This window comes from Ictidomys tridecemlineatus, chromosome 5, assembly GCF_052094955.1.
Source record: "Ictidomys tridecemlineatus isolate mIctTri1 chromosome 5, mIctTri1.hap1, whole genome shotgun sequence".
Taxonomy (NCBI): Eukaryota; Metazoa; Chordata; class Mammalia; order Rodentia; family Sciuridae; genus Ictidomys; species Ictidomys tridecemlineatus.
The window spans coordinates 98,706,805-98,730,724 of record NC_135481.1 but is presented as its reverse complement, the minus strand read 5'-3'; the positions used below and the strand labels follow the sequence as shown (position 1 = coordinate 98,730,724).

Below are 23,920 nucleotides of genomic sequence, written 5' to 3'. Positions count from 1 at the left end.
CTGAGTCATAAAGGGGTCCACAGGTCAAGACACTGGGTTGTGACCCAGCCTGCCTTCATTCGAACAAGTGGAGTTTCAGCACATCTAGCCTGGAGCCCTGGAGACTGGGGAGCCCCTCAGGGCACTTATGGCCTGCAGGCACGAGGGCACACATGCACATGGGCAAGCTGCCTGCTGTGTACGTGCTGGGTTGGGGGATTTGGGAGGAATGGGACAGAAGGTGGTGATCCTGGAAGCTGACTTGGGGACTTAAGTGTTCTGTGTGGTGCCCAGTCCTGAGCCAACTCTAGCTGTTTCCTGTCTCTCCTCTACCTGGCTACACTTGAGGTATCTAAAACATATGAGTGAATTCCTCTATCCACATGTGGAACATATATGCCCCATGCCCCATCAACCTTGCAGCTTACCCCGGCAGGGAAGGACCCCTCTCAGAGTGCCTGCCTTGGCCTGAGCACAGCACTGAGGCTGTTCCGACCACCAGCCTCAGTTTTTCCACCTATAAATGGGAGGCACTCCTCGGCAACCCTGACATTCCCTAATTTCACAGAGCATTCCACAGTGTTGGAGGACTCCATGCAAGAGTGGCCCAAAGCTTGGATGTTGGAGTGTGACTTGGTCAAATTCCAGAACTGACATTTAGCAGCCATATGTCCTTAGGCTAGTCAAGGAACTCCTGTGGGGCCCATATTTGTTATTTGAAAAATGGGAGGGGGAATTCTAGCACCTACTTCCTTGAGTTACTGAGCATAAGAAGGGACAATAGGAGAGCACACCAAGCACAGAGTTGGGTTCATAGTGTGAGTCAATAGTGTACTGCCTCTATCACCACCATTATCATCATCACTATCATCACCACCACCACCACAATCACCACCACCATCATCACCACCACCACCACCACCATCATCATCATCACTACCATCATCTTACCACCATCATATTATCATCATCATCACATCACCATCATCAAAACCATCAACACCATCATCACCACCATCACCACCATCACCACCATGACCATCATCACAACCACCTTTATCATCATCATCACCATCATCATATCATTATTATCATCATCACCATAATCACAACCATCATCATCATCATCATCATCACCACCATGACCATCATCACCACCATCTTTATCATCACCACCATCATCATCATCGCCATCATCATATCATCATTATCATCATCACCATCATCATAACCACCATCATCATCACCATCATCACCACCACCTTCATCATCATGAGCTGGAGTCAGGTTAGAACTCACTCCCACAGTTAGCATTAATAATCTTCTGGTTCAACTTAACAAGTACCTCTGTTTTCTGAGACATCCATTCAATTTTTCCCTTTGACTCCTGTGAGCATAGACACCTTTGAAAAGTCTCCAGATCTGTCAGAGAGAAATGGAAAAGCTGGCAAAGCCCCAGGAAGTAAAGGCTAAGAGTTCACCTCACCCCACTTGGGGTCCAGTCCCCAAGTGGGGCACGTGAGCAGCTACAGAGGCCAGAGACACTGGGCCTCTCAACTGAGAAGACTATGCCAACACTGGCACAGGCTGGGCAATGTGAGATGCTTGCTGGTGGTGAAGGACAGTGGGCCCTCTGCCTGGCAGCCAGGAGGGCCTGAGAGAGACAAAAACACAGGCCCCTAAGGGGCTGATGGCACAGCTGCTAGGTCACCCACCCAGACAGCTGCTGAAAGCTGGGGCTGGGCTCCTGCAGGCAGGGCTGTTGCTGAGCCCAGGCGTGGTCGCTCCAGCAGATGGTGGCCTGTGCACCCTGAAGCCCTCCCTGTGCCCAGGGACATGAACATGCCAGGCATTGGAAAGAACAGCTGGCAGGAAGGGTGGCTTCTGCCTGCTTTGTGTGTCGCCCAACCAGAGAAGAAAGCTGCATAGCCTTCAAAAGTGTGATTAGATCCTGAGGGTAGAAGAGGAATGGGGACACGTGCAGCACCAATGTCCTCCAAGCTGGTCCCTACCCTCTCTCCACGTCTAAGTCAAATCCAGAGTTGGAAAGGTTTTTGATTAGACTACCATTGTTACCACCAGAACTTCCCCACTCCAGTGCTTTTATGTCCACAGAACACATGGTATTCACTGTCCGTGAACTTGAACCACACCGACACAAAAAGAGCAGAGCTTTGAGGCCACTCAGAGCTGGACTCATCTCTTTTAATCCTCAGAACAACCCCCACAAGATTGGATTTTATTATCCCCTTACACAGATGAGAAAACTGAAATGCACAGAGGCAGATTCACTTACGGGGACCATCAGACTAATACACAGCAGAAATGGAACTCAAACTCAGATTTAGCCAAGTCCAAAGTCTGTGGACATGTGGTCATCACTGTATCTTGAATCTGTACTTTAGTTTTGGCAGTGCCAGTACAGAGCACAGGTGGAGGGTGGGGACATTCTTGTGAGTGGCATTTTGACTGGGTGTGCAGGTAGATGAGAGAGAAGAGGAGTCCATGTAGGGAGAAACTTCAAGTCCCTGGGAACTGGGATGAGCCAGACAATCTGAAGTCACCAAGCCAGTAAATCCACATGGACCCAATCCCAATCCCCACTGCATTCCCAGAATTTGGTGTCCAAGTCCTATTGGCTTACTGGTTAGACAACATAGTTATAGAGACAACCAGGTTTGAGTTTGAAACTCACCTTAACCATTTCCTGGATCTGTAGTCCCCTCAGGTGGACTACTGAGGGTCTCCATTTCCTTGACTATACTGCCCACTTAAAGGAAGTGCCATGATGAGGTGCCCTCTGCCCACCACTCCAAACATGGTTCCTTGGCAACTCAAGTGCCCCTTCCCCATGTACTCGCCTTCCATACACATCCCTATCCCTTCTTTTGAGGCTGCCGGACTGGCTGCAACCAATTAGAGCAAGCAGGGGGACCCCACCCTCCGCCCACCCCTATGCCAACCAATTCTATATTCCAAACTCCAAAAGAAGAGAACTGATCTTCCTATATTTTTCTGTGCACACTCAGACTCGTGGACATTTGCAATGGCACTGCTTGGTGACATAATGCCACGTGCCCTGGCCAGGCCTTTTGCTGAAAGCAAATCAAAGACCTAAAGCCCTGCCAGTGAGGAGGCGGTGGTCAAGCCTGGGCTCCATCCAAAGGTGTGGGACGGCTGTTCTCCTCTGTGGAAGAAGAGGCCCTCTTGCTCCAGCTCCCCACAGAGCAGAGGCATGAGGTGGAGAGCGAGTCTCTTTCTCTGCCTTTGGGGAGCCTATGCTGGGAGAGAAAAATAATAAGGGTGCAACTCACACTCTGAGTATGGACCTCAGAGGGTCTGTCTTGGTAGCCTGGAATCTTCACACCCAGAGTCCTGGTCCTGTATGTTGGCTCTACCCTGGGCTCAACCTGGAGAGGAGGAGAAGCGCAGAGTCAAATTCTAGAGGGGCCCATGTGGAGTGGGAGTGAATGAGACCACGGTAGGACTCCCCCTCCCATCCTCTTCCTGCAGCAGTTGCGTTGGTATTTTGCTCAGATCCTTTATCCCATAATGCTACCCTCCCCAACTGCTAATAGCTGCACCTTATCCTGAGAGTTGTCCTTGACCCCTTTGGTCCAGAGGGCCTGGGAGGTTGCTTCCTCACCCATCGGCTGTCACCCAATGAATGGCTGATTGACTTGGGGAAGCACTGGCCAATCCCCTTCCTGAAGGTGGCCGAGGCTGGCTTGGCATCGTCCCTGCCCAGATTCCTCTGGAGAGCGCTCCCTCATCTCAGCCCTGCTTTGGGGAACCTGACCTAAGGGCACTCATGTTCCCTATCTCCAGGAGCCTTCCCCAAACAACAGGGTGACAGTGCAGCCAGGGAAATGCTTGAACCCACTTGGCAGAGACACAACCCCATCAGTGGAAAATCACCACACATACATCTAGAGGAGCTTCCAGCTTCTGAACCCACGGAGGACCCAGAGTCAGGAGAACACCTCCAGCAGGTCCCTCCAGTCTGAAAAACCAGAGTCTGGGCCACAGCCACCGTGAGCAAGTCAGCACCTCCTGCAGCTCGCCTACCACCCCGCCACCCTGCAGCTGGGGACCCCCGCAGCCCCACTGGCAGCACACAGTCACATGGCCATGTCCCAACTCCCCCCCCCGCCCCCCCCCCCCCCGAGAACTTCAGTAACCTCTCTACTAAGAGACACCAAGGGCTGGGGACTCTAAGAACATCAGACAAAGCAGGGGGAAGGGTTGACAAAGAAAGAGGGCGCTGGAGACAAAGGCTCTTTGATGAATGGCCTCACCACTGTCACTGCTCCAGCTAAGGGTCCACTGTGACACCTCAGCCTGGTGAGAAGGAGCACCTCTAAACACTGGAGATCACATCAATGACTTATGAACGTCCACGGGCATCCCAGCCACCTGCATCCACTGCGCAGGAGGCAGGCTGATGGCTGCCAGGCCTCTGGGAAGCCAGAGGACCCACAGAAATCTGGTGAACCTGTGTCTGCAGAAGGCCACAGACAGACAGGATAAATGCTTTGTCCCAAACAGTGAGCACATGTTGGACTCCATCCAAGGTGGGGAGATAGTCTGACTCTCCTTGGGAATGTGATTAGCATCCCAAGAGCCAAGGTGGGGGGGGAGAGCAGATCAAGGTCACTGGAGAGTGGGCAAGGAGTCAGGTGGGGGCTGTGGTCTTGGCAAAAGACCCCGCCTCCCTCCATCCATAGTGAAGCCCAGCAGTGGGATATGGTGGACACAGCCCACTAGGCCACACACATATCCCCAGGAGTTAGGATGACATTGGTGGCAGGAAAGGTGATGGACCACGGGTTTTGAGTTTCCAGAAATGTGGAGCGGGGTGGGGAGAAGCAAACCATGGACTTAAAGGGAATGGAAATACTGTTGACCGAGGAGGGTATGAAGTCCCCAGAGGGCAGGAAGGTGGGGCACAGCGAGCAGGAGACTGCCGAAACCAGCTTCCTGGAAGCAAACCCGCCACAAGGTGCTTTTCAAGTCCACCTGTCCAATCCACAGATGGGGCCTACGTCCCAGCAACATGTCCCCTGCTCCTCTGCAGAGACTTTGAAAAACTGATTTATGGAAAAGCAAGACTGCAAGAGCAGCCACGGAGAGCTCTGACTGACAAGGGGCCTTCTCAACCAAAGCACCCGTGTGGCAATATTTACAAGGATGTGGGGCTTGGGGAACAAAAGCTAGAGTCTCAGGATCCCTTTCATGTGGGTCTGTCAAGGGGGACACTCAACACATTTCAAAGAAAACCAAAAGAGGGAAACTGAAAATGTTGGAATGAGTCCAATGTAGATGTAAACGAAACAAAAGGGAATTCTTCTGTTTTGCTGGTTGTCCTTTTACAGCCCCAGAGTATGTTGTAGAAAGTGGCATCAGATGGCATGATTTACCTCCTGAGTGACCTTAAGTAAGATCCTCAACCTCAGTGCCTCAGTTTCCCTTCCATAAAATGGGAATCATCATGGCACCTACATCTTAATCATTACAGTGACAAGTTGTATAAACTCCAGAAAGTTTCTAGCGCATAACAGATCCTCAAAAAATGCCTCTTTCCTTCTCCCACAATCTCAAGAACCAATGCAGAGGTGGGACACATGAAAAAGTCAAGAAACCAGGCAAGCCCTGAACAACGACACAAGGGAACAGAGGAGAACTGTCTGAGGAAATGTCAGGATTAGGTCCCAGGTGGTAGTGGAGTTGAGGTGAGGAGAGGTTATTGTCAGGGAAGAAAAAGTGGAAACCATCACACTATGAAGCAAAAGAAAAGATACCTAAGAATTTTTTTAAAGCTTTAAATTCATAATGTGGTTCTTCCCCAATGTGAAAAGTGCTGGTTAAAGAAAAGATGAAGTTTTAGGGGAGAGAGAACAAAGCATGTCCCCAGGCTCAGTATGGAAATGACAGAGACCCAAGACCACCTGCACCGTGAAAGTCCAATTGTAAGAACCATTCTTCTGGGAAATTTGGCGGAGGACTAGGGAAAGCCTGAGATCAAGGGTCCCACATATAAAGGAATCACTTTGTAAGTTCTATAAAATGGCATAGACGGGGGAGGGAGGGGGCACAGAGACCAAGAGGAGTAGACTTAGGGACTTAGGGGTGAATATTTTAGAAATAAGTGAAGACACAGTAAAAAGAATTGTCCCAGTGTTAATGATAAAATCAAGGCCACTTAGTAAAATACAAGATAAAAATTTTTACAAGGGAGCACATAGGGACACAGAAAATGGAAAAGGGATACTTTGTGCTCTGAGGACTCTTTATTTAGAAAGTCTCCAAATGTAATATTTTTAAGTTAATAGAGTATGATAGAGAGGGGGAAACCAGAAATAGACAAGAGCATGGCCATGCAGAAAAGCAGGGAGGGAGGTGATGTTTTTCAGGGGGCGTTTTTTAGACAGCTCATTTACATCTTATTACTAAGAGAATTTCCAGGTCACACCAGAAAGGTAAGAACCTCCCCCCTGACCAAGGAGAAGACCAAAGACACAACTACTCAGGCCGGTGGCATGTCTAGGAAAAGTCACATTGATACTGGGTTGGGGAGTTGGCATCTGCTTGTGTCATTTTAAAGTATTTCGGGTACCCATCTTGACCAGGCACTGTGCTGGGAGATGGGGCTCCCGATGTCTGCCTACAGAACTCTTAGCTCTGGAGGGGAAGCAGATGATCACTGCCCCGCAGGGGTCCTGACACACAAAGCTGGACAGGGAAGTCCTTGGAGATCACCCATCTGACCCCCATCCCTCTTACAGACAAGAAGCAGAGGCAGAGAGACACAAAATGGACTGCACTTGGCCATCAGGCAGTGGCTTCTGGAAGCTAACATACTTGATTGCTCAATATGCTGATATAAAAATCAGTTTTATTTCCGTAAACAGTTTGAAAGCCTCCACAACAGTGTCCAGCCACATTGGTATGGTGTCAGATTTCAAGGTAATATTTCTGATATTTTTAGCAAATAGATTCCATGGGTGTAGTGAGATTGCGTCCACTTGCCCTCTCACTGTCCTCATCCCCCACCTTAAATGATTAGGCAAGCTTAGCCCAAAAATAAGTGGAGGGAGAAAGCCAGGGAGGAGCCTGCAGAAGCCAGACCAAACCTGAGCTGGCAGATGGGGTGGAGGATACTCTCGTAGGCGCCTAACCTTTCCCTCTGAAGTCGGCCTTTCTCATTCTCAGGAACATCTTAGGTGCTCCCTACACAACACACAGCCTCCTTAGCATGTTTTAAACCTTGATGTGAATGGTATCCTCCTGTCTCTAAAAATCTTCTAAATATCTATTCCTTAAAGATGCCACTGACTGTCCAACAGATCCACAGAGACTATTCATTAGCTTCACAGACGGTTCTGCTTTGAAACTTCTATCACTAAGGACAGAGAGCTGGGTGAAGATCCTGCAGAGGAGAGAGGCCACCTGTGTGTGCGTGTTGCCCAAGAGCAAAGCTTGAGCCCACAGGACTAACATGCATCTCGCGATCCTTCCCCCTGGGCTGCACGTGGCGCCTCATCCCCACTGGCTTCCCAAGGAGCCACAGCAGATGGCCATCTGAAGGCGGAATTAGCTCAAGAGTCATTACATGAGGGTGTTCTCAATTGAGTGCCCCAGAGTAAATAGTAATTACACGTTCCTTCTAGATTACTCTCTGCCGGAGACGGGAAAGAAGAGAGTCACGGATGGCTGACCGCAATACCCTGAACATGCACAGTGCGCACACACGCACAGACTGGTCACAAGTCTGGATACGGAATTCTCCCCTAAGAGCATGACAGCACCTCTACGAGTCCCTTGAAATACCCAAATTGGCTTCTCAGAGGCATCAGGAATGGCCCTTCCCTATTCCCTCTCTTCTTTTCTTGCTGAGGACTCCCCAAAGGTGCACCGTCCGACCTGTGGGAAACACGCCACCTCTCTAGCTACTCCACACAGGAAAGAGGAATTGGCCTGATGCAGAAACAACACTGCTGAGACCTGGAACACTGCGGGACATACAAGACAGCTCGTTGAAGTCACTTCCCACCATCACGTCTGCGCATGGGCAGCTATATGTGCTAGGCTATGGACAGCAGATTTCCATGTGAGGCAGGAGGCTTGGCCAGATCACCCCAAAACAAAACCCAGACAGGTAACAGGAGGATGCTCATGTTTCCACCTCCAGAAGGTCACTGGATGTGGGTGGCAGCCACCCTCAGCGGGGCATGGTGGACAACCAGGTGTCTCTAAACCACCTCCAGAGCAGCACCCTTTGCTATCTTTGCAAGCTGTCCAGGGGACTTCAGGAGAAATGTGGGGACTTTGAAAGTTTTTTTCCCTGTTGACCTGTTTGGCACAGAGTCCTGGAAAAGGATCACAAAATGGCCAAATGTCATTCTCTTCCCACAACAATGGCTCTGAGAAGTTATTATCTAGTAGGCACTGTCCAGGGGATGGTTCACGGGTTCTCTTTAATACCTGCAACTCCATGAAAGAGGTGTTCTTATCACCCCATTTGTAGAAGAGGACATTGAGGGTGAAATGGAGAGGTGGAAATCTGGCCAGGGTTGCAGCTGGCATCAGGTGGATCAGGACTCTAGAGTATGTTTTCTACCCCTACAACTTAACAGCATTCCCCATGCAGGGAAATAATTTCATCTAAAACTGGTAATACTTCCATCTTTAAAGGAACTCTTATTCTATGATTTTTATTTTAACTTCATACCAACCTTATGAGAGACTCAAAGCAGAGATTAATCCCTTTGGGCAGGTAAAGAAAGTAAGCTACAGTGAAATCAAGGACTCACAGAGGTCCCCCGTTTGGCAACTCCCCCTCCCAAATCCCAAATGGCTTCTTTCTTTGGATGCTGCAAAACACTGTCAGCAGAGCTGGAGGATTGGGTGCCCTGGGCTTCTCCAAACGTGTGGAAGCCTATGCAAATTCCAGAGGGGTGGAGGTGCAGAGGGAGGGGTAGCAAGACACAAAGGTCCAAAACAAGGGTCTCTGCAAATTAAAAACAAAATTTAAAAATCAGAGATGGCTGGGCGTGGTGACAAATGCCTATAATCCCAGCAATTCAGGAAGCTGAGGCAGAAGGATTGCAAGTTCAAGGCCAGCCTCAGCAACTTAGCTAGACCCTGATTCAAAATTTAAAAAAAAGGGGGGGCTACAGATGTGGCTCAGGGGTTAAGCACCCTTCAATTCAATCCCCAGTGCCAAAATATATATGCAGAAGATCTATGGACTCATGTTTTTGAGCGATTAGCCCTGATCAGCTTTCCACTAACCCTCCAGTTGTGCTTAGGGAAGAGAAAGGTGAGTGCAGAAAACAGATCAAGGAAAATGATGGTAGAGCCACAAAACCCAGAAGAAGCCACTTCTGGGCCTATGGCCTTGGATGACAGGGACAAAGGCTGGCTGACCTGTTGTCATCAGTTATGGTAGGAGCACAATAAACTGGGTTCACCAGAACAAATAGTTCTAAACATGTAAACTTTTAGAGCCAGAGGCCCCCAATCACCTGCAATCTCTCATTTAACTATTGAGGGAACTGAGCTCTTGAGGAGCACGAGTACCTTCATGACTGCTGAACCTGGAGTTGGGACTGGGCTGGACACCTGGTACCTGCCTCCTTCAGTGGCACATCAGGCTGCCTCTGACCATCAGAGCTTGCGACTGAAGCAGCCCTTAACCTGGGTCTCTTTCCACTTGACTTCATTGTTCAGCTCTTTTTTTAAAAAAATATTTATTTAGTTGTAGATGAACACACATGTGGTGCTGAGGATCGAACCCAGTGTCTCACACTTGCGAGGCAAGCGCTTTACCACTGTGTTACAGCCCCAGCCCCTTGTTCAGCTCTTAATTCCCAAATAATTATAGATTCCCAAGGAGTTGCAAAAAGAAGGTAGAAGGGGCCCTGTGCTCCTTCACCTGCCTACCCCATGGACTTGGGCGCTCACAAGACCCACAGTTGCTCTGTAACCTCAGATACACTCAGAGTGGCAGGTCCCCTCCTGAGGACTGACTTAGGAGCAAGTTATCCTGACATTTCTTCCTCCTATCTTATCCTACCCCTTCACTGATAGAAACTCTAAAACACACATACACACACACACACACACACACACACACAGACATACACACACACACACACACACACACACACACAGCCTAATCAGCAATAATTTCTCTCCTGAATATTGCTAGAAAGATCACTAAGCCAAGCTAATCAATTGTCTCAGGCAGCCACCAGGCCCCAGGAGAGACTAGACTTTTCATTGCCGTCACTTAACCCTCAACAGCCTGAGTTTCTGCACTCCATCTTCCACAGGAGAGCAGAAAAAGAAATACTGTTCTGGGAGGAATCCAGTACCTAAAATGATGTTCCTAATTCGACACCTTTCAAAGGCCTTGTCCATGCTAATGGAAGCAGACACTTTGGAAAGCTTCAGAGGAAGGTCTCCCTCTTATGTGTACCCCCGGGACTAGAGTGGTTAAAGTAGGAGGAGGAGCACGGGGCCCCACAGAGTCTGAACAGCCAGAGGAAGCAGGTAGGCTCAGAAAGGCGAGAGAAAAGAGTGTGGCAAAGGAGGGAAATAGTCACAGGAGAGAGCAGTTCAGCAATTAAATCTGACATCGACTTAGACAAAGCTTCTTTACTGAACAGGATAAAATTCCTGGGAAATTTCATGCACACATGAATAGAAGACACACGTGCACACACACACACACACACACACATACACACACATCTCTCCCCCACCCCCCACTCCACCCCCACCCCTCTATGGACAGAGGAACATGGAAGCAGGAGGGTCAGGGAATAAAAGGGACTTGGGCAAGGACCATGAGTCCAAGGGCATGGGCATTCATGGCTTCAAATCATTCCTGCATGATTAAGAGGACAAAGGGAATGAAGTGCCCCCCGGGGAGGAGAGATTCTACACTTTGCACGCATTTGTTGAACATATATTATGTGCCAGGCAGTGCACTAGGCACTGGGGACTTCAAAGGTGAAGACTAAGGAGGCCAAAAGGGAGACAGTGACAATCCAAGTGTTTAGAATAGTACCTGCCAGCTGCTTGGAGGGGGAGCAGAAAGGAGGCAGTGAGAAGACGGAACACTTTCTAAGTTCGAGTGGCACTGTGATTTGGGTTCCAGACCCCTGCTTCAATCAGGAACCAAATGGCTACCTATGGAGGAAGAAAAGGAGAAGGGACTTTCACCTGGCAGCACAGTGAGTCCCCATGCAGAGATACGGGAGTGTTGAGGACATCAGGACTGAGGGCATCTCAGGAGAGGCCATTTCTTGCAGGTGATATGTACTTGGTCAAGTGGTCACATTAGGAGGGAGGCTGACAGAGCAGCCACCTGCCACCTTTTAGATGCATGTGCCATCTTTCTAGCCAGGCCGGGCCTGGTCTACCCATGGGAACGTGCAAACTGCCCTCTGATACTGTGGGGTAGAGAGGTGTGCAGGGAGCCAGATGGGCTTTGAGGTCTTCACGGGACTAAAGCTGAGTGGGACCTCAGAAGAACCAAACTGCTCCTTGGGATGAGAGCCAAGGCCAAAAGATGGACGAAACTGTTTCCATAGAATGGAGAGTCAGGCCTTCTCCAATGAAGGGATGCTGCCTGGGCCCAGCTCCTCCTTTGCCCTCCCTTGGGGTTTGAAAAGCCCCAAGGTCTTCCCAACACACCCTGAGCTCTGGCGCCCTAGTGGTTAGCAGTGAACCTCCCTAGTGGTTGGAGGGTGAAGCAGGGTTTTGCTGACTCATCACCTAGCTTAACCACCCCTAGGGGTAGGCGTGGAGGCTGTCACAAGACCCACAGTGGGGCAATCCTCTGTGTGCAGAAGGGAATACTGTGCCAAGCAAATAAAAGTGCCAACACTTATTGGGCACAGGGCTAAGCACTTTGGGGCATCTTGCTTTCCAGCAGCCCACAAGGCAGATTCTGTTGTTATCTCCATTTAGCAGAGGGGAAAAGGGAGACCTTGAGCGGTTTGGTAGCTCTGGTATCTCAGCTGAGAAAGGGTGGATGTGACCCTTGGCTGTCGGACTCAGCCTGTGCTCTGAACCTCAGCTTCATACCGTCCACAGGAGTCACACGTGAGGGCAGGGGGCACGATTGATCACCATGGAGCTGCGCTAACAGGGGAGACTGAGGCACAGCCCTGCTCCTGTGGGGGTCCTGGTGGCAGGTGAAGGCCATGTGGAGGAAGTCAGCTAGGGGCTGTGAAAACCCTGAGAGAGAGAGATGACTTCACAGAAAAGCTGAAGTAGCTGTGTTGAAATGCTACCGGGACATGAAAAGGCAAACACAAGACTCACGGGCCACCACGTTTGAAGCACTAAGAGAAAGAACAGCTCCCAGGGATAGGGAAACAAAAAAGCCAAAGGATCCTAGAAAGAAAGAAAATCTGCTGCCTGGTGCCTCTGCTGACCTCATGGAGCCAGAAAAAAAGCCCAAGTGAAAGGAACAGTCACTGCTCACTTGGTTGGTGGTAGAGAAAAGCACCAGTGTCCATGGAGCCCGCTGAATCACCCTGCATCCGGGACTCCTGCCCTCCCTTTCCAAACTGAAGAAGGAAATCTCATTCCGGGGGAGCCAGGCAGGGCCTGTTTAACAGCCATATGGCCCTGACGTTCCCCTTTCCTCTAGTATACTCAAGAGAATGAGGGGAGAGGGAGGCCAGAAGGCTTGCCTGGGCTTAGACTCCTGACCTCAGCTTGGCCTTGACATTGCTCCACCTTGGCCAAGTTGGCCCTCAGTTCTCCACCTGGGCACAGAGAGCCAGATGGGCTTTGAGATCCTCACGGGACTGAAGCTGAGTGGGAAGACATGTGAGTTACTTTCCAAAGGGAAGAACACTCAGCATGTCAGAGGCAGGACTAAAGTCGGGGAGGCTCCATTCCTCTAGCCTCACCGGGCAGCAGGGGGATCTCCAGGGGCTGGTGATTGAGCCATACCATTGTCTCCACATCTCACCTCCATGCTGGAGGAGGAAGATTGGCTTGAGGAGGTAACAGCGCCCAGCCCCTCCAGGCCCTGGGTGAGCATAGGACCCCAGTCTGCTATAGGTGGCCTTGTGAACTGATCCCCTGGCCCCCAGCTCCTCCCTACCTTCTACTTTGCAGAGCACAGAAGTTGTACAGCAGCCTGGAAACGCTGATGGCTTAACTGGTTTAATTTTTTTCCCCAGCAGCCCTGAGGGGTTTTAACTCTTTCCTCCTGCAGAAACCCAGCTTTTGGAGTTGAATGTTTAAACTCTCACTGGGAGACTCATAAATATTCGGAGTCACTCTCTCCCTCTCTGTTTGATTAGGAAATGAGCCTTTAACTCAATGTAATCCCCAAGCCATTAACAAAAAAGCCCTCAACAGTTCCACTATTAGAATTTCACTCTTAACCCGCTGAGGATTGAATTAGATTAACATAACTACCCACAATCTGAGTTTATTTTCTGTGCCAAATAGAAATGTGTTTTCAGGAAAGGCGAGAAGGGGGAGGGAAGGGAGGAGGGAGAGAAAAGGGGGGAGGATAATGAAATGTAAAAATAGAGATAAGAAAAAGATGGACAGATATACGGTAGTGCAGTGATAGGAAGAGGTGCACCATGGTCTATGGTTTAAAAATCCTGCCAGCTGCCATTTTTTATTTATGGGATATTTGGAGAGACCTCAGCTATGTAAAATCGTTTGAATTAGGGAAGCACTTTCCAGGTATTTGCAATTCCTTCCTCCTGGAGATTGATGGTCCTACACCTGAGCTAGCTGTGTTCCAAAGCACCTGCTCATTGTCCCCCGCCCCCCACCGTCCCCAATTTGGGAGGAGGTCAGAATTGGATGCCTGTGTGCTCCAGGACGGGAGGCCGCATCAAACCATAGGGCGTGCTCACAGGCAACTACTTGCTTCCAGCCACAGAGATAAACAATGACAAGGAAGGAATGGGTTAGATTTGGCAGACATGAAGTCACAGACGGCCCCGTGACCAATTGTATTTAAGAAATCAGTTTGCAAAAAAATGAGTTTAATGGGAGCTCAGACCACATAAAATTAATCGTTATTGAAGCAGAAAGTAAGTAATCAGAGGCTGCCTTATGCAAATGCACCCAAGTTCCCCCCAACTGCATCTCTATATCTAAACCACATCCGGAACCTGAGGATGAAAGCCAGGGCCCCAGCACTCTACCAAACAAGCCCTCAGCCTCTCAAAAAGCATCCACTAATCGCCCGGGGGAGGGGCGCTTCTCACCTAAGTGTTCCAACAAATATTCTTCTCTGCACAGTGTTAATGCTAAGGAGAGCACAGGATTCGTTCAGGAATGCAGGACTCTCCCCCACTGCACTCAACCAGGCACTGGGGCCAGCCAGGCCCTAGGGTGCATGCTGAGGAGGAGAAGGAAGGACCTGCTCTTGTGCCAAAAGGTTCAAAAAGTTCCACACTTTCTCTGAGCCTCTGAGACTTTAAAGACCTGGAAGTTCAGCTTTGCACACAGTGGCCCACTCTGATTTGAGTGAAGTGTCTTGATCACTTGATTCACATGAACTTTAATTAACAATCATCCACCAGCTCCCACTCCTGCATTGTTGTGGGAAAACCTTAGCAGGATGCGTCTATCAAAACAGTCCTTGCAACAGGAGAATTAATAATCCTACATGTATAATTCACTTAGCTCTCTTTTTTTCTTCTGGATTTTATGGACTTTAGTTTCCAAAATAGGTCTTAAATAGTGACATTTACCACCCCTACACACACACACACACACACACACACACACACACCACACACACACACACACACCAAACTCATTCTGGATTTCTCCACTGATGAACGTGTCCTTACTACCTGGACACATAAAGTTCATTTTCTAATTTCTCATTGCTTCCTGACCTGTTTTCCACTCTCCAAAATAATAAACAAAGGGATTAAATAACATTAATAACTCTAAATAAAATGCAGGTGAAAAATAAAGAACCAAAAAAAGGAAAGTTTAAGATTTCATAACCATCAAAATAAAAACGAGATCAAATTGCCTCTCTGGATGTGTGCGCAGGCTTGTGTTAACTTTCATCAACTCTTTTGCTAAAAAAAAAAAAAAAAAACAACTGTTTTGTTTGTAATCCAAAACAATTTAGACTTATTTGCTTTGTTTAATGCTTTAAATTTGTTGGAAAGATCATTTCTTTGTTAGGATATTGTTTATGGGAACAAATCAAGAAGTCGTCTTCTGTAAGATAACATCTGGTAACCACTGTACAAGTGAATAGAAACCATGACAAAATGATATACACTTTTAAAGTTGTGCAAAGTATATGTTAAATATCATCACATAATCCTTCTCCCCAAATTTAGGACTACTGTTGCATAACTGCTATATAGCAAATCTCCCCAATGCAGCATTGGGGTTAATACTATCTATTATCCAGAAAACTAACATCCCACCACTGGACGCTCACGACAGGTAGGCCCTGTGCACGCTGAACAGTGGCTAAACTGGGGCGGGGGCATCTCCAGAGCCACCTGATGTGCACACACTGTTGGATTGTCTGAAACAAGTCCGGCTTTGACAAGAATCTTAATATTAAGTTTCTCCTTTGGTGAAACATGTAGAGTGATACCCTCTGCACCACTCCACACCTGGCTCCTTCCTTTCTGACACTCTTCCTCCCCCACCCAAGTTCCCCTTTCAGGATTAAGAAAATGCCTCCAGTAAGTGAGCCAGCTGAAGCCTGCAAGGCAAGACAGCTCCTCAGCTCTCATCTCAGACTTCTCAAAGCAAACTTGCTCCATGGAGGGAAAAGAAGTCACTTCCCTTTGAGGCGCGATAGAAAAGCTAATCATTGGGGCTGTCTCAACTCTTGCTGTCCGTGGAAGCTGCAGGGTGAGCCCAAATCTGTGGGACCCTTCCATCAGCACCTGTCCCTGGGAAGTGGGTCTTCCCCCTCTGTCACCTTCGGAAGCTCACTAGTCACCTTCCCCAGCTCACCAAATGCTGGAGCTGCTAGCAAATCAAAGTTTTCACGCTGGGAGACATAACCGCCCTGCTGAGCCGCGTGTAAACTTTGCCTTGCCCTTTTGATTTACTTACTTTTCCTCTACAAAAACAAATAAAAACAAACAAACGGGACCTACTGATTCTGAATGAGTTGGTGTAACCCATGGAGCCATCCCGAGACCCTCTGACCTTCCCATGACAGGCTGTGGGAGGCGGCGTTTTCCCTCGGCCATGCCGGGATGCTTTCGTGTGCAGAAAACCAGGATGAAAAAGCAGGCGTGGGAGATATTTTTATCCATTAGAGAGGGAGAGAGAGAGAGAGAGGAGAGAGAGAGAGAGAGAGAGAGAGAGAGAGAGAGAGAGAGAGAGAGAAAGAGAGAGAGAGAGAGAAGGGGGCTGTGTAGGGAGAAGGACAGGGAGGTCCAGGGCAGTCTGGGCAGGACCAGAGGGAGAAGTTCGGTGACTTACATGCTAGCGCTGGCGTGGGGCACGGGGCTGCCGTGGAACGGTCACTCTCAGGTGTTTCCAGTGGCTGATGACTCGTTGTTCGGCTCCTCCAGCACCAGCTGACAGTCCCCTGTCTGTGTCTCTTTGTGACTAAGGACACAGTACTCCCAACCTATAAATAGATCTCAACTCCGTGATTGATATAACAGGCAGCTGACAAAAAAAAAAAAAAAAAAAATCCCACAACCATAACCAGGTCTCAAACAAAACAGCCAAACGCTCTGGACTTCCAAACCTACCGAGCCCCATGCAGATGCCTCAGAATCCGGTGGGCACAGGAAAGCAGGGAGGACATATATCATCAAGCGGGGAGGAACAGGGAAGGGCAAGTATGGTGGGGGAGATGATGACCTCTCTAGGTGCAGCCTTCACCTGGGGTCACTGGGAGTTGGTGAGTGACAGCCATCAGAGACCCAGGGGAGGAGCCAGGGTAGGAGGTCCTGACCCCCGGAAGGAGAGGTCTCCCTGGATCCTGAGCCCCTGGCCCAGTCAAGGCCAGAGTCTAAGTTCTGACTCTGAGCATTCGTCAGTCAGATCAAGTGCTTTCCACGAAAGTTTCCACTCCTCCTGCCAGATCAGGAGGGGGAGGGAGCAGAGCTCTCCCAGCTGGGGCAGGGGGGCGGGTGTGGAAGGGCTTCTTGGGGGACAGGCAGAAGGCTCCTGCAGGGTGAGAAGGATGTGCAGGCGAGGGCACGCAGAGGTTGGAGTCCTCTGCTTGGTGGGACAGGGTCTCTGAAAAGTCCAGATGGCATTCCTCATAGAACTATCTGCCGTTGAAAGGCCTTGGGGGTGTTAGGGGCTCTGCTTTTTCCAGAAAGATCTCCTAGGAGACCAAACTCTCTGGAAAGGTTTCTTCTTTTGGAAAATAGCCCCCATGTTTGAGATACTAAAGGGTCTCTCAGAAGCCAGTTTCTGCAAAGTTGGCACAGCCTCCTAGGGACGGGCCAGCCAGGGGCAAAGTTTTAGAGGATGAGAGTTATGAGGAAAGAACCAGAGGAGCACTCATCATGTCAGGGGACTGACCCACTGCTCAACCCTACGGGGTCATCTGCCTTGATTTTCCTCAGTTAAGCAGGATTTCAGTTGAGATTCCCTTTAAGAGGGGTCATAGAGCCCACACCAGCCCCTTACTAGTGTGGAAGGGACTGGAACTTTAGAATTCCTAAAACTTCCCAGTGCTAATTTTTTAAAAACTAAGTGAGGGAAAAAAGAAATTTAAAAAAATGAATTGGAACCCCCTCTTTATGTTAGACCTTCTCCCATGCTCCTCAGGTGGACAGGAACCATGAAGGTGATGGTCCCCAGGTTGTTGGAGACTGCTTTATAGTAGGACATCAAATATTCCCACCAAAGCTGGCCCCTGGAACAAAACCTTCACTAGGCTAAAGACCATGCTTTTCTTATCCACCATTGTGCACAGAGCTACCTTGATTCCTGGCGCATGGTGAGACCTTCCTAAGTGTGCACTGAGTAGGTGAGTGATGCCCAAGACACCACCATTCGAGCCACACTTTTGGACTAAGAGCCTCTCTAGAAACGTGTTTTCTGAGGAAGATGGAGAACTGGGAGTGGGACTTCAGGCCCAGGGAGTCTGACAGGCCCATCACCACCTGTCCATAGTTCTGTCTGAGAACCAGGGTGCTCCCGAGTACCAGGCCAGCGTGACCAGTGGCCACCAAGCACTCCCCTCTAACCAGGCCTGACCACACACAGAGCTGCTAGAAAGGCAGATGCACCTGCAGAGGCAAGGCCAGAGAGGGACTTGGGCGCTGAGGACCGGGGTCACCCACCTGGCACACACCTGCCATCAGGCTCCTTGGGGGAGGCAGATCTCTTCTGATGGAGATGGAGCTTTCTCTTCTTTATCTGCTTTCTCCTCAAATTCTCCACTGTCCTACTTGACCCCTCACTGATTTCCGGCACAAGTCCTGTGAGGGTGTCTCTGTGGCCTTGGCCTCTCGGGGGGCTTCTCCAGCCACTAGTCCAGAGCCTTGTCAGTCTTGGGTGCCTGGGTTGAGTTCAGGGCTTTCTGGCGGCACTGCTGCGGAAAGCCCCTGTGGGACCTTAGTTTCTCTTTTTATCCCCAGCCCATCCTCTGAATCTGCCCACGGTCTCAGTCCTGACTCTCCAGACTACACCAAGCCCTGGAGTTGGCCCCCTCTAAACTGCCCCAGGAGGGGACCAGCAGGTGCCTGTCCCATCACAGCTGAAGTGCTAGTCATCCCTTTGGGGACCACAGGCCTTTGCTTTTAGAAGGCTCTTAGTGGCCTCACTTCCTCATCTTAAGTCTCTTCAACTTCAAGGGTGAGCCTCATCTCATCCCTGGGCCACTCGGAGTGGACAGTCATACAGACTCACACCGCTGAGACCCTGACTTGGTGGGTAAGGCACCGTCTCTGGGCGGGAGTCCCAGGGTTGGCATCTGGTCAAACCCTGGCATTCTTGATTCTTGCTGCTTCACTTTTCTTATCTGCAACTGGGAATTTTAAGGATAGACCTCCTTAAATTGCCATGAGGACAAATGAGTCAACACTAGAACAGCGCCTGACACAGGCAGTATCCTCTGTAGATGCTTTGGGCATCCACATCAGCCCCACGGGCACCCCTTCGGTCATTCTGGAGGGGCCTCTGCCCACCTTCACCACCTCTCTCCAGCTTGCTCTGGTTCTTTTCTGAAAGCTACAGGCAGGACAGGCAGGGCAAGGGGCTGACGGTGACAGGTTGCGCTGGCCTGCAAGCCTGACCAGAGGCCAGAGGTCAGAGGTCAGGAAGAAAAGACTATGTGGGGGACTTTCCAGGTTTTAATAGTGAGCCCAAAGGCAGGTAAAGAGAACAGGAAAACCCAGAAGATCCTAAGCAAAAAGCCAGGTTCTTATACGCTCTGCCTCCCTCCACCACCCAGGCCTTTCACCCAGAGATAATATGCCCACCTGAGTCTCCTGGGACCCCACAATAGCTGAGAATTCCACCTTGAGCCTCCCTTTTTTTAAAAGCCAGAATATGGCTTTTAAAACACATGATCCACATATCACTGCAACCCTGGTTACCTACCCCTTGCTCCACGAGACAAGCTCCCCGTACCTCCTTCAAAGGTGTTCCAACTCCTGAGACTTCTTGAGTGCTCCCCAAATCTTGTGTTCTGTTTTTTTGAGTGTGCAATGTATTTTCACAACATAAGATTCATCATTTTAAAGCACACAGTTAGGGCTGGGGTGTGGCTCAAGTGGTAGCGCACTCACCTAGCATGTGCGAGGCACTGGGTTCGATTCTTGGGCACCACATAAATGTAAAATAAAGATATTGTGTCCACCTAAAAAAAATAAATATTAAAAAAAAAACAAAAATAAAGCACACAGTTAAGTGGTGGGAGTACCTTCCTGGTGTTATGTAACGGCTGCCCCATGTATCTAGTTCCAGAACACGGTCCCCACCCATGGAAGAGCCCTCGTATACCTTAAAAAGTCACCTTCCAGGTTGGGTTTGTAGCTCAGAGGTAGAGGGCTTGCCAGTGAGGTACTGGGTTCAATCCTCAGCACCACATAAAAATAAATAAACAAAATAAAGGCGTTGTGTCCGTTTACAACTAAAAAAAAAAAAAAAGTCACCTTCCATTTTCCCATGCGTTAGTCTGTGAGGACCACTGTTAACACAGTGCCCCAACCTGAGTGGCTTTACATGAGAAATTGACTTCTCTTTAACATATGCCAGCATCTGGCAACCACTGTTCTCTCTGTGGATTTGCCTTGTCTGAATATTTCATATAAACAGAATCGTGCTGTACGCAGCCCCCTCCTAAGCTCTGAACCCCATGTGTCTATTTTGAAGAGAGGAAGGCTGACCATCTGGCAGCCCTTTCTGGCCCTGTGGTCTAGCAACTCTCTGTCTACCTCTGCCTCAATTCTTGCCCCTTACATCTCAGGATGAACCTCCTGGCCTTGAAATCCCAAGACTTACGCACACCCGCTACGCAGGAGTTGCTTTGTGTGGGTTTCCTTATTATATCCTCCACGGGAGGGACAATTATACCCTGTATTAGTTGCAAGGGCTGCATAATGAAGTGCCCCAAACTGTACAGTTTAGAACAACAGAAACGTACTGGCTTACAGTTCTGAAAGCTGCAAGTCCAAGATCGAAGTGACAGCAGGGTGGGTTCCTTCTGGGGTGGTGAGGGGGCATCTGTCCCTGCCTCTTCCCTAGCTTCTGGTGGAGTGCTGGCCGTCTCTGGTGTTCTTTGTGGGTGCAGTTTCATGCTGCATGAGCCCTGTGTGTCTTTCTCTGTGTCTGAATTTCCCCTTGTTATAGGGACACCAGTGCTACGACTTCATTTTAACTCTATCATCAGCAAAGACCCTGTTTCCAAATAAAGGCACACCCACAAGTACTGGGAGTTCAGACTTCAACTCTTCATCTTCTTGTGGGGGATATAATGCAGCCCATAACACCCTCTTTTACAGTGGAAGCAGGGAAGTCCAGGATGTCTTGCAGCTGGTATGAGACAGAGTTTGAGTTTGTGTCCCCATACAGAAAAGACATGGGCAGAAAGAGGTGGGTCCCTGACAGCTCCATATGGGGGCCCCTCCCCCAGCACCACCAAACTCTGTTCTGCCCACTCTAGCGTCATTTGTCCTGGCACATCAAGGTGACTTTACACTGTTTACAAGGGCCACTAAAGATACAGCCATTCAGGTCCCCGCTGTCTTATCAACTCATTTACCTTTCAGAGCTCCCTGCCAGGCAGGAGGGAGGACTGGGCGGGGACCACAGCCCAGGCAGGGCCTGCATTTGCTTTATCTGAAAAGAAAATCTCTCTGCTGGGGGACAGACCTAAAGACAACACAGTGGCGCAGCTAAGCCATTAATCATCTCCTGCTGGGACACGGGGGACTGGAGGTGGCCATCATGGGCACCCTGGTTTTAAACACAAGGGCAAGGTTGAGCTAGGGACACTGCGGGCCTCCTCCTTTCCAGAGGGCACCTACAGACATGGCAGATGGTAGGTCACCCTGAGAGGAGGTATTTCCCCAAAGCAAATGCCTGCTTCCTGGTGGAGGCAGGACATCTTGACCAGAAGCCCCACTGGCCAGGAACTCACCAGGCCCAGCAGATTGATGCCTGCCTACAACCCCACGACCTTAGAGGAAAGGGAGGTGCCAGAATGGAGGCTCAGAGAATGACAGGAGACCTAACACATGGCCATGTCAACAAATCAGAGGTCCCCAGACCCAGGTTTTCTCTCCCCAGCTTCTTACACCTCCTTATTTCGCAAAAGCCAGACTGCTGCCCAAGCAGCCAATGAAGCATTCCGTAAGCACACTGTCCTGGCTGGGGGCCTGCCCTCTCCCTCACCTATTGTAGTCATTCTTCACAGTCCAGCTCAAGGGTGACATGTTACCTGTCCATTCTGTGCCCACAGGGGTCCTAAGCATTCATCTCTTCCTACCACTACGAACGCATCTCACCTGAGCCACCTGCCACATCTCATGTTGCCTTGAGCATGTGCAGACTTCGCAGGTGAATTTGTCCCAGCTATGAAGAAGCAGCAATAAGAGAAATCAGGGCTTGAGCACATTTTGTGTGCCAAGGCCTCCTGGAAGCACCTGATCTGTATTGCCCCATTTTACTCTTACAACTACCCTGCTGAGCCGGGGTTATTTTCTCTAATTCGTTGTCCAGGAAACTGGCAGTCTGAGAAGTCAAGTGACTTGCCCAAAGTCGCACAGTGGGTAAATAAATGGTAGAGTCATGATTTGAACCCACCTCTGCGTGACTTGAAAGGTTGTGCTCCTAGCCCCTACCCCAAATGGGGGGCAGAGAGTGACACTGCCTCATGACATTATTGGACTAAAAGAACAGGGTTTCCACTAAGAGCACAGCTGGAAGGGAGTGCAGGGGAGGGCACAGGGCTGGCGCTGGCATCCGGGCTTAGAGACCAGCTTCATGCAATTGCAGGGGGAAGTTTTATTGAACCAGCATGCTGGGGCTCAAGGCTCACTCAGGAAGGAAGAGCAGCCCAGAGCCCAGAGCAGAAGTCAAGCAGAGCTTAAGTACACTTTTTGGAGAGGGTGGGGGGCTTTGCATACATCAAAACAAATCATCTTGAGGCACGGAAAAATTGAACAACAACCCTGAGCCATGATTAGTACATCTATTGGCGGGAACAATCTGGGCAGGGGTGATTGGTCACCCCTGAGCGGGGTACACATTTAAACTGATTGGTTTTGTGGTCTGGATGCTTACATCTGAGCTATTTGGAGCCCTTAGCTAATAAACAACCAGGGAATCAATGGAAATATTTACTGGGCAGTTCAGGTATTGTTCTAACAGCTACAGAGATTACAGGTTCTGGGGGTAGCAAAGGAATTTTAACAATACCTGGCCTATTATTATTATTTTTAGCCCAAGCCTTTCAATTTAGAAACTTTACAATCCCCAGTCTTTTACATTTTAACTCAGACTCTTGCAGCTTAGAGTCAGCTTAGAAATTTTACCTTTACAGCATCAGGGGCTCGGGGCCTCTCTGCCAGGTGTGTCTTCTACTCTGGACATTGGAACCCAATGGCTTCTGATTCCTCAGTGCTGGGTGAAATATGTAGGGAGCAGTTGGAGCCCCTGGTCTTCCCTTTAGGATGGAATAAAGGAGGCAACGAGCAAGCGAGGAGGTGCAGAAGGGAAAGGACGCAGAGTAGGAAAAGAGCTGGGCGTGGTCAGAGCTTCTCTCCCAGGTCCTTGCGTCTTGTTTTCTGGTCAATCAGGGGTAGAGATGCCTGATCAGAAAACTGCTCTGTAAAATGCGAGAGTTGAAGATCCCCATGGGGCCTCGGTCAGTAGACGGTCTATTTCTCTAAAAATGTCCTGAGTTATCATTCATATACTTTGGTCAAAATCAACAGAAACTGTGTTCAACTTAAACAGAAATAAAACGTACTGAAATGATATCGGGAACCACACAAAAACTGAAGGAAAGATGGAGGGAGCGAGGGTGGCTCTGGGGGGACTGAGAGCAAAGCCTGGAGGCAGACGCTTTGGGGCCCAGGCACCAAGATGAAGGAGAGAACCAGCTACTTCCTGTCCCTACGTCAGGGGCTCAAAGACCAAAGGCCCCGGAAAAGGTGCTGATTGGTTCAGCTGGATCACATGACCACCCTGGCGGTGGGGCGATGGGCGGGGCGGACAGCCCACCGAGAAGACTACGCATGCCCAGGAGGAAGCGCTTCCTCCAGAGAGTGCTGAAATGCTGTGCCCCCTGTAAAAGGAAATGGATGGAGGTAGCCAAATCTTAAAAAGTAAAAATTGTCCAGGACTCTTAGGGACATGATTTGCCATATTTGAAAAAAAAAAAACCAACCTCCGTGGGGTGGTGAGCCGTTTGGAGAGGAGATTAATGGCAGCCAGAGCGCTCCTCTATCTCAGATTAATTACTGCTCTT

The 23,920-nt window shown here is 49.6% G+C and overlaps 1 protein-coding gene across 3 annotated transcripts in view; it reads right to left on the bottom strand.

The window, feature by feature from the left end:
• Esrrb (estrogen related receptor beta) overlaps window positions 1-23,537 on the bottom strand; it is a 166,081-nt gene extending 142,544 nt beyond the window's left edge. The window contains exons 1-4 of one of the 3 annotated variants that reach the window (XM_078050580.1): window positions 23,420-23,537; window positions 22,983-23,275; window positions 19,734-19,804; window positions 16,456-16,606 (exon numbers count right to left, since the gene is read on the bottom strand). In XM_078050580.1, the coding sequence (XP_077906706.1) occupies window positions 16,456-16,457 (2 nt within the window). In that variant the 5' untranslated portion in view covers window positions 16,458-16,606; window positions 19,734-19,804; window positions 22,983-23,275; window positions 23,420-23,537. Of the gene's footprint in view, window positions 1-16,455; window positions 16,607-16,733; window positions 17,011-19,733; window positions 19,805-22,982 lie in introns of those variants that run through there. The other 2 variants (XM_078050578.1, XM_078050579.1) reach the window with 2 other exon arrangements.
• Between the last annotated feature and the right edge of the window lie 383 nt (window positions 23,538-23,920).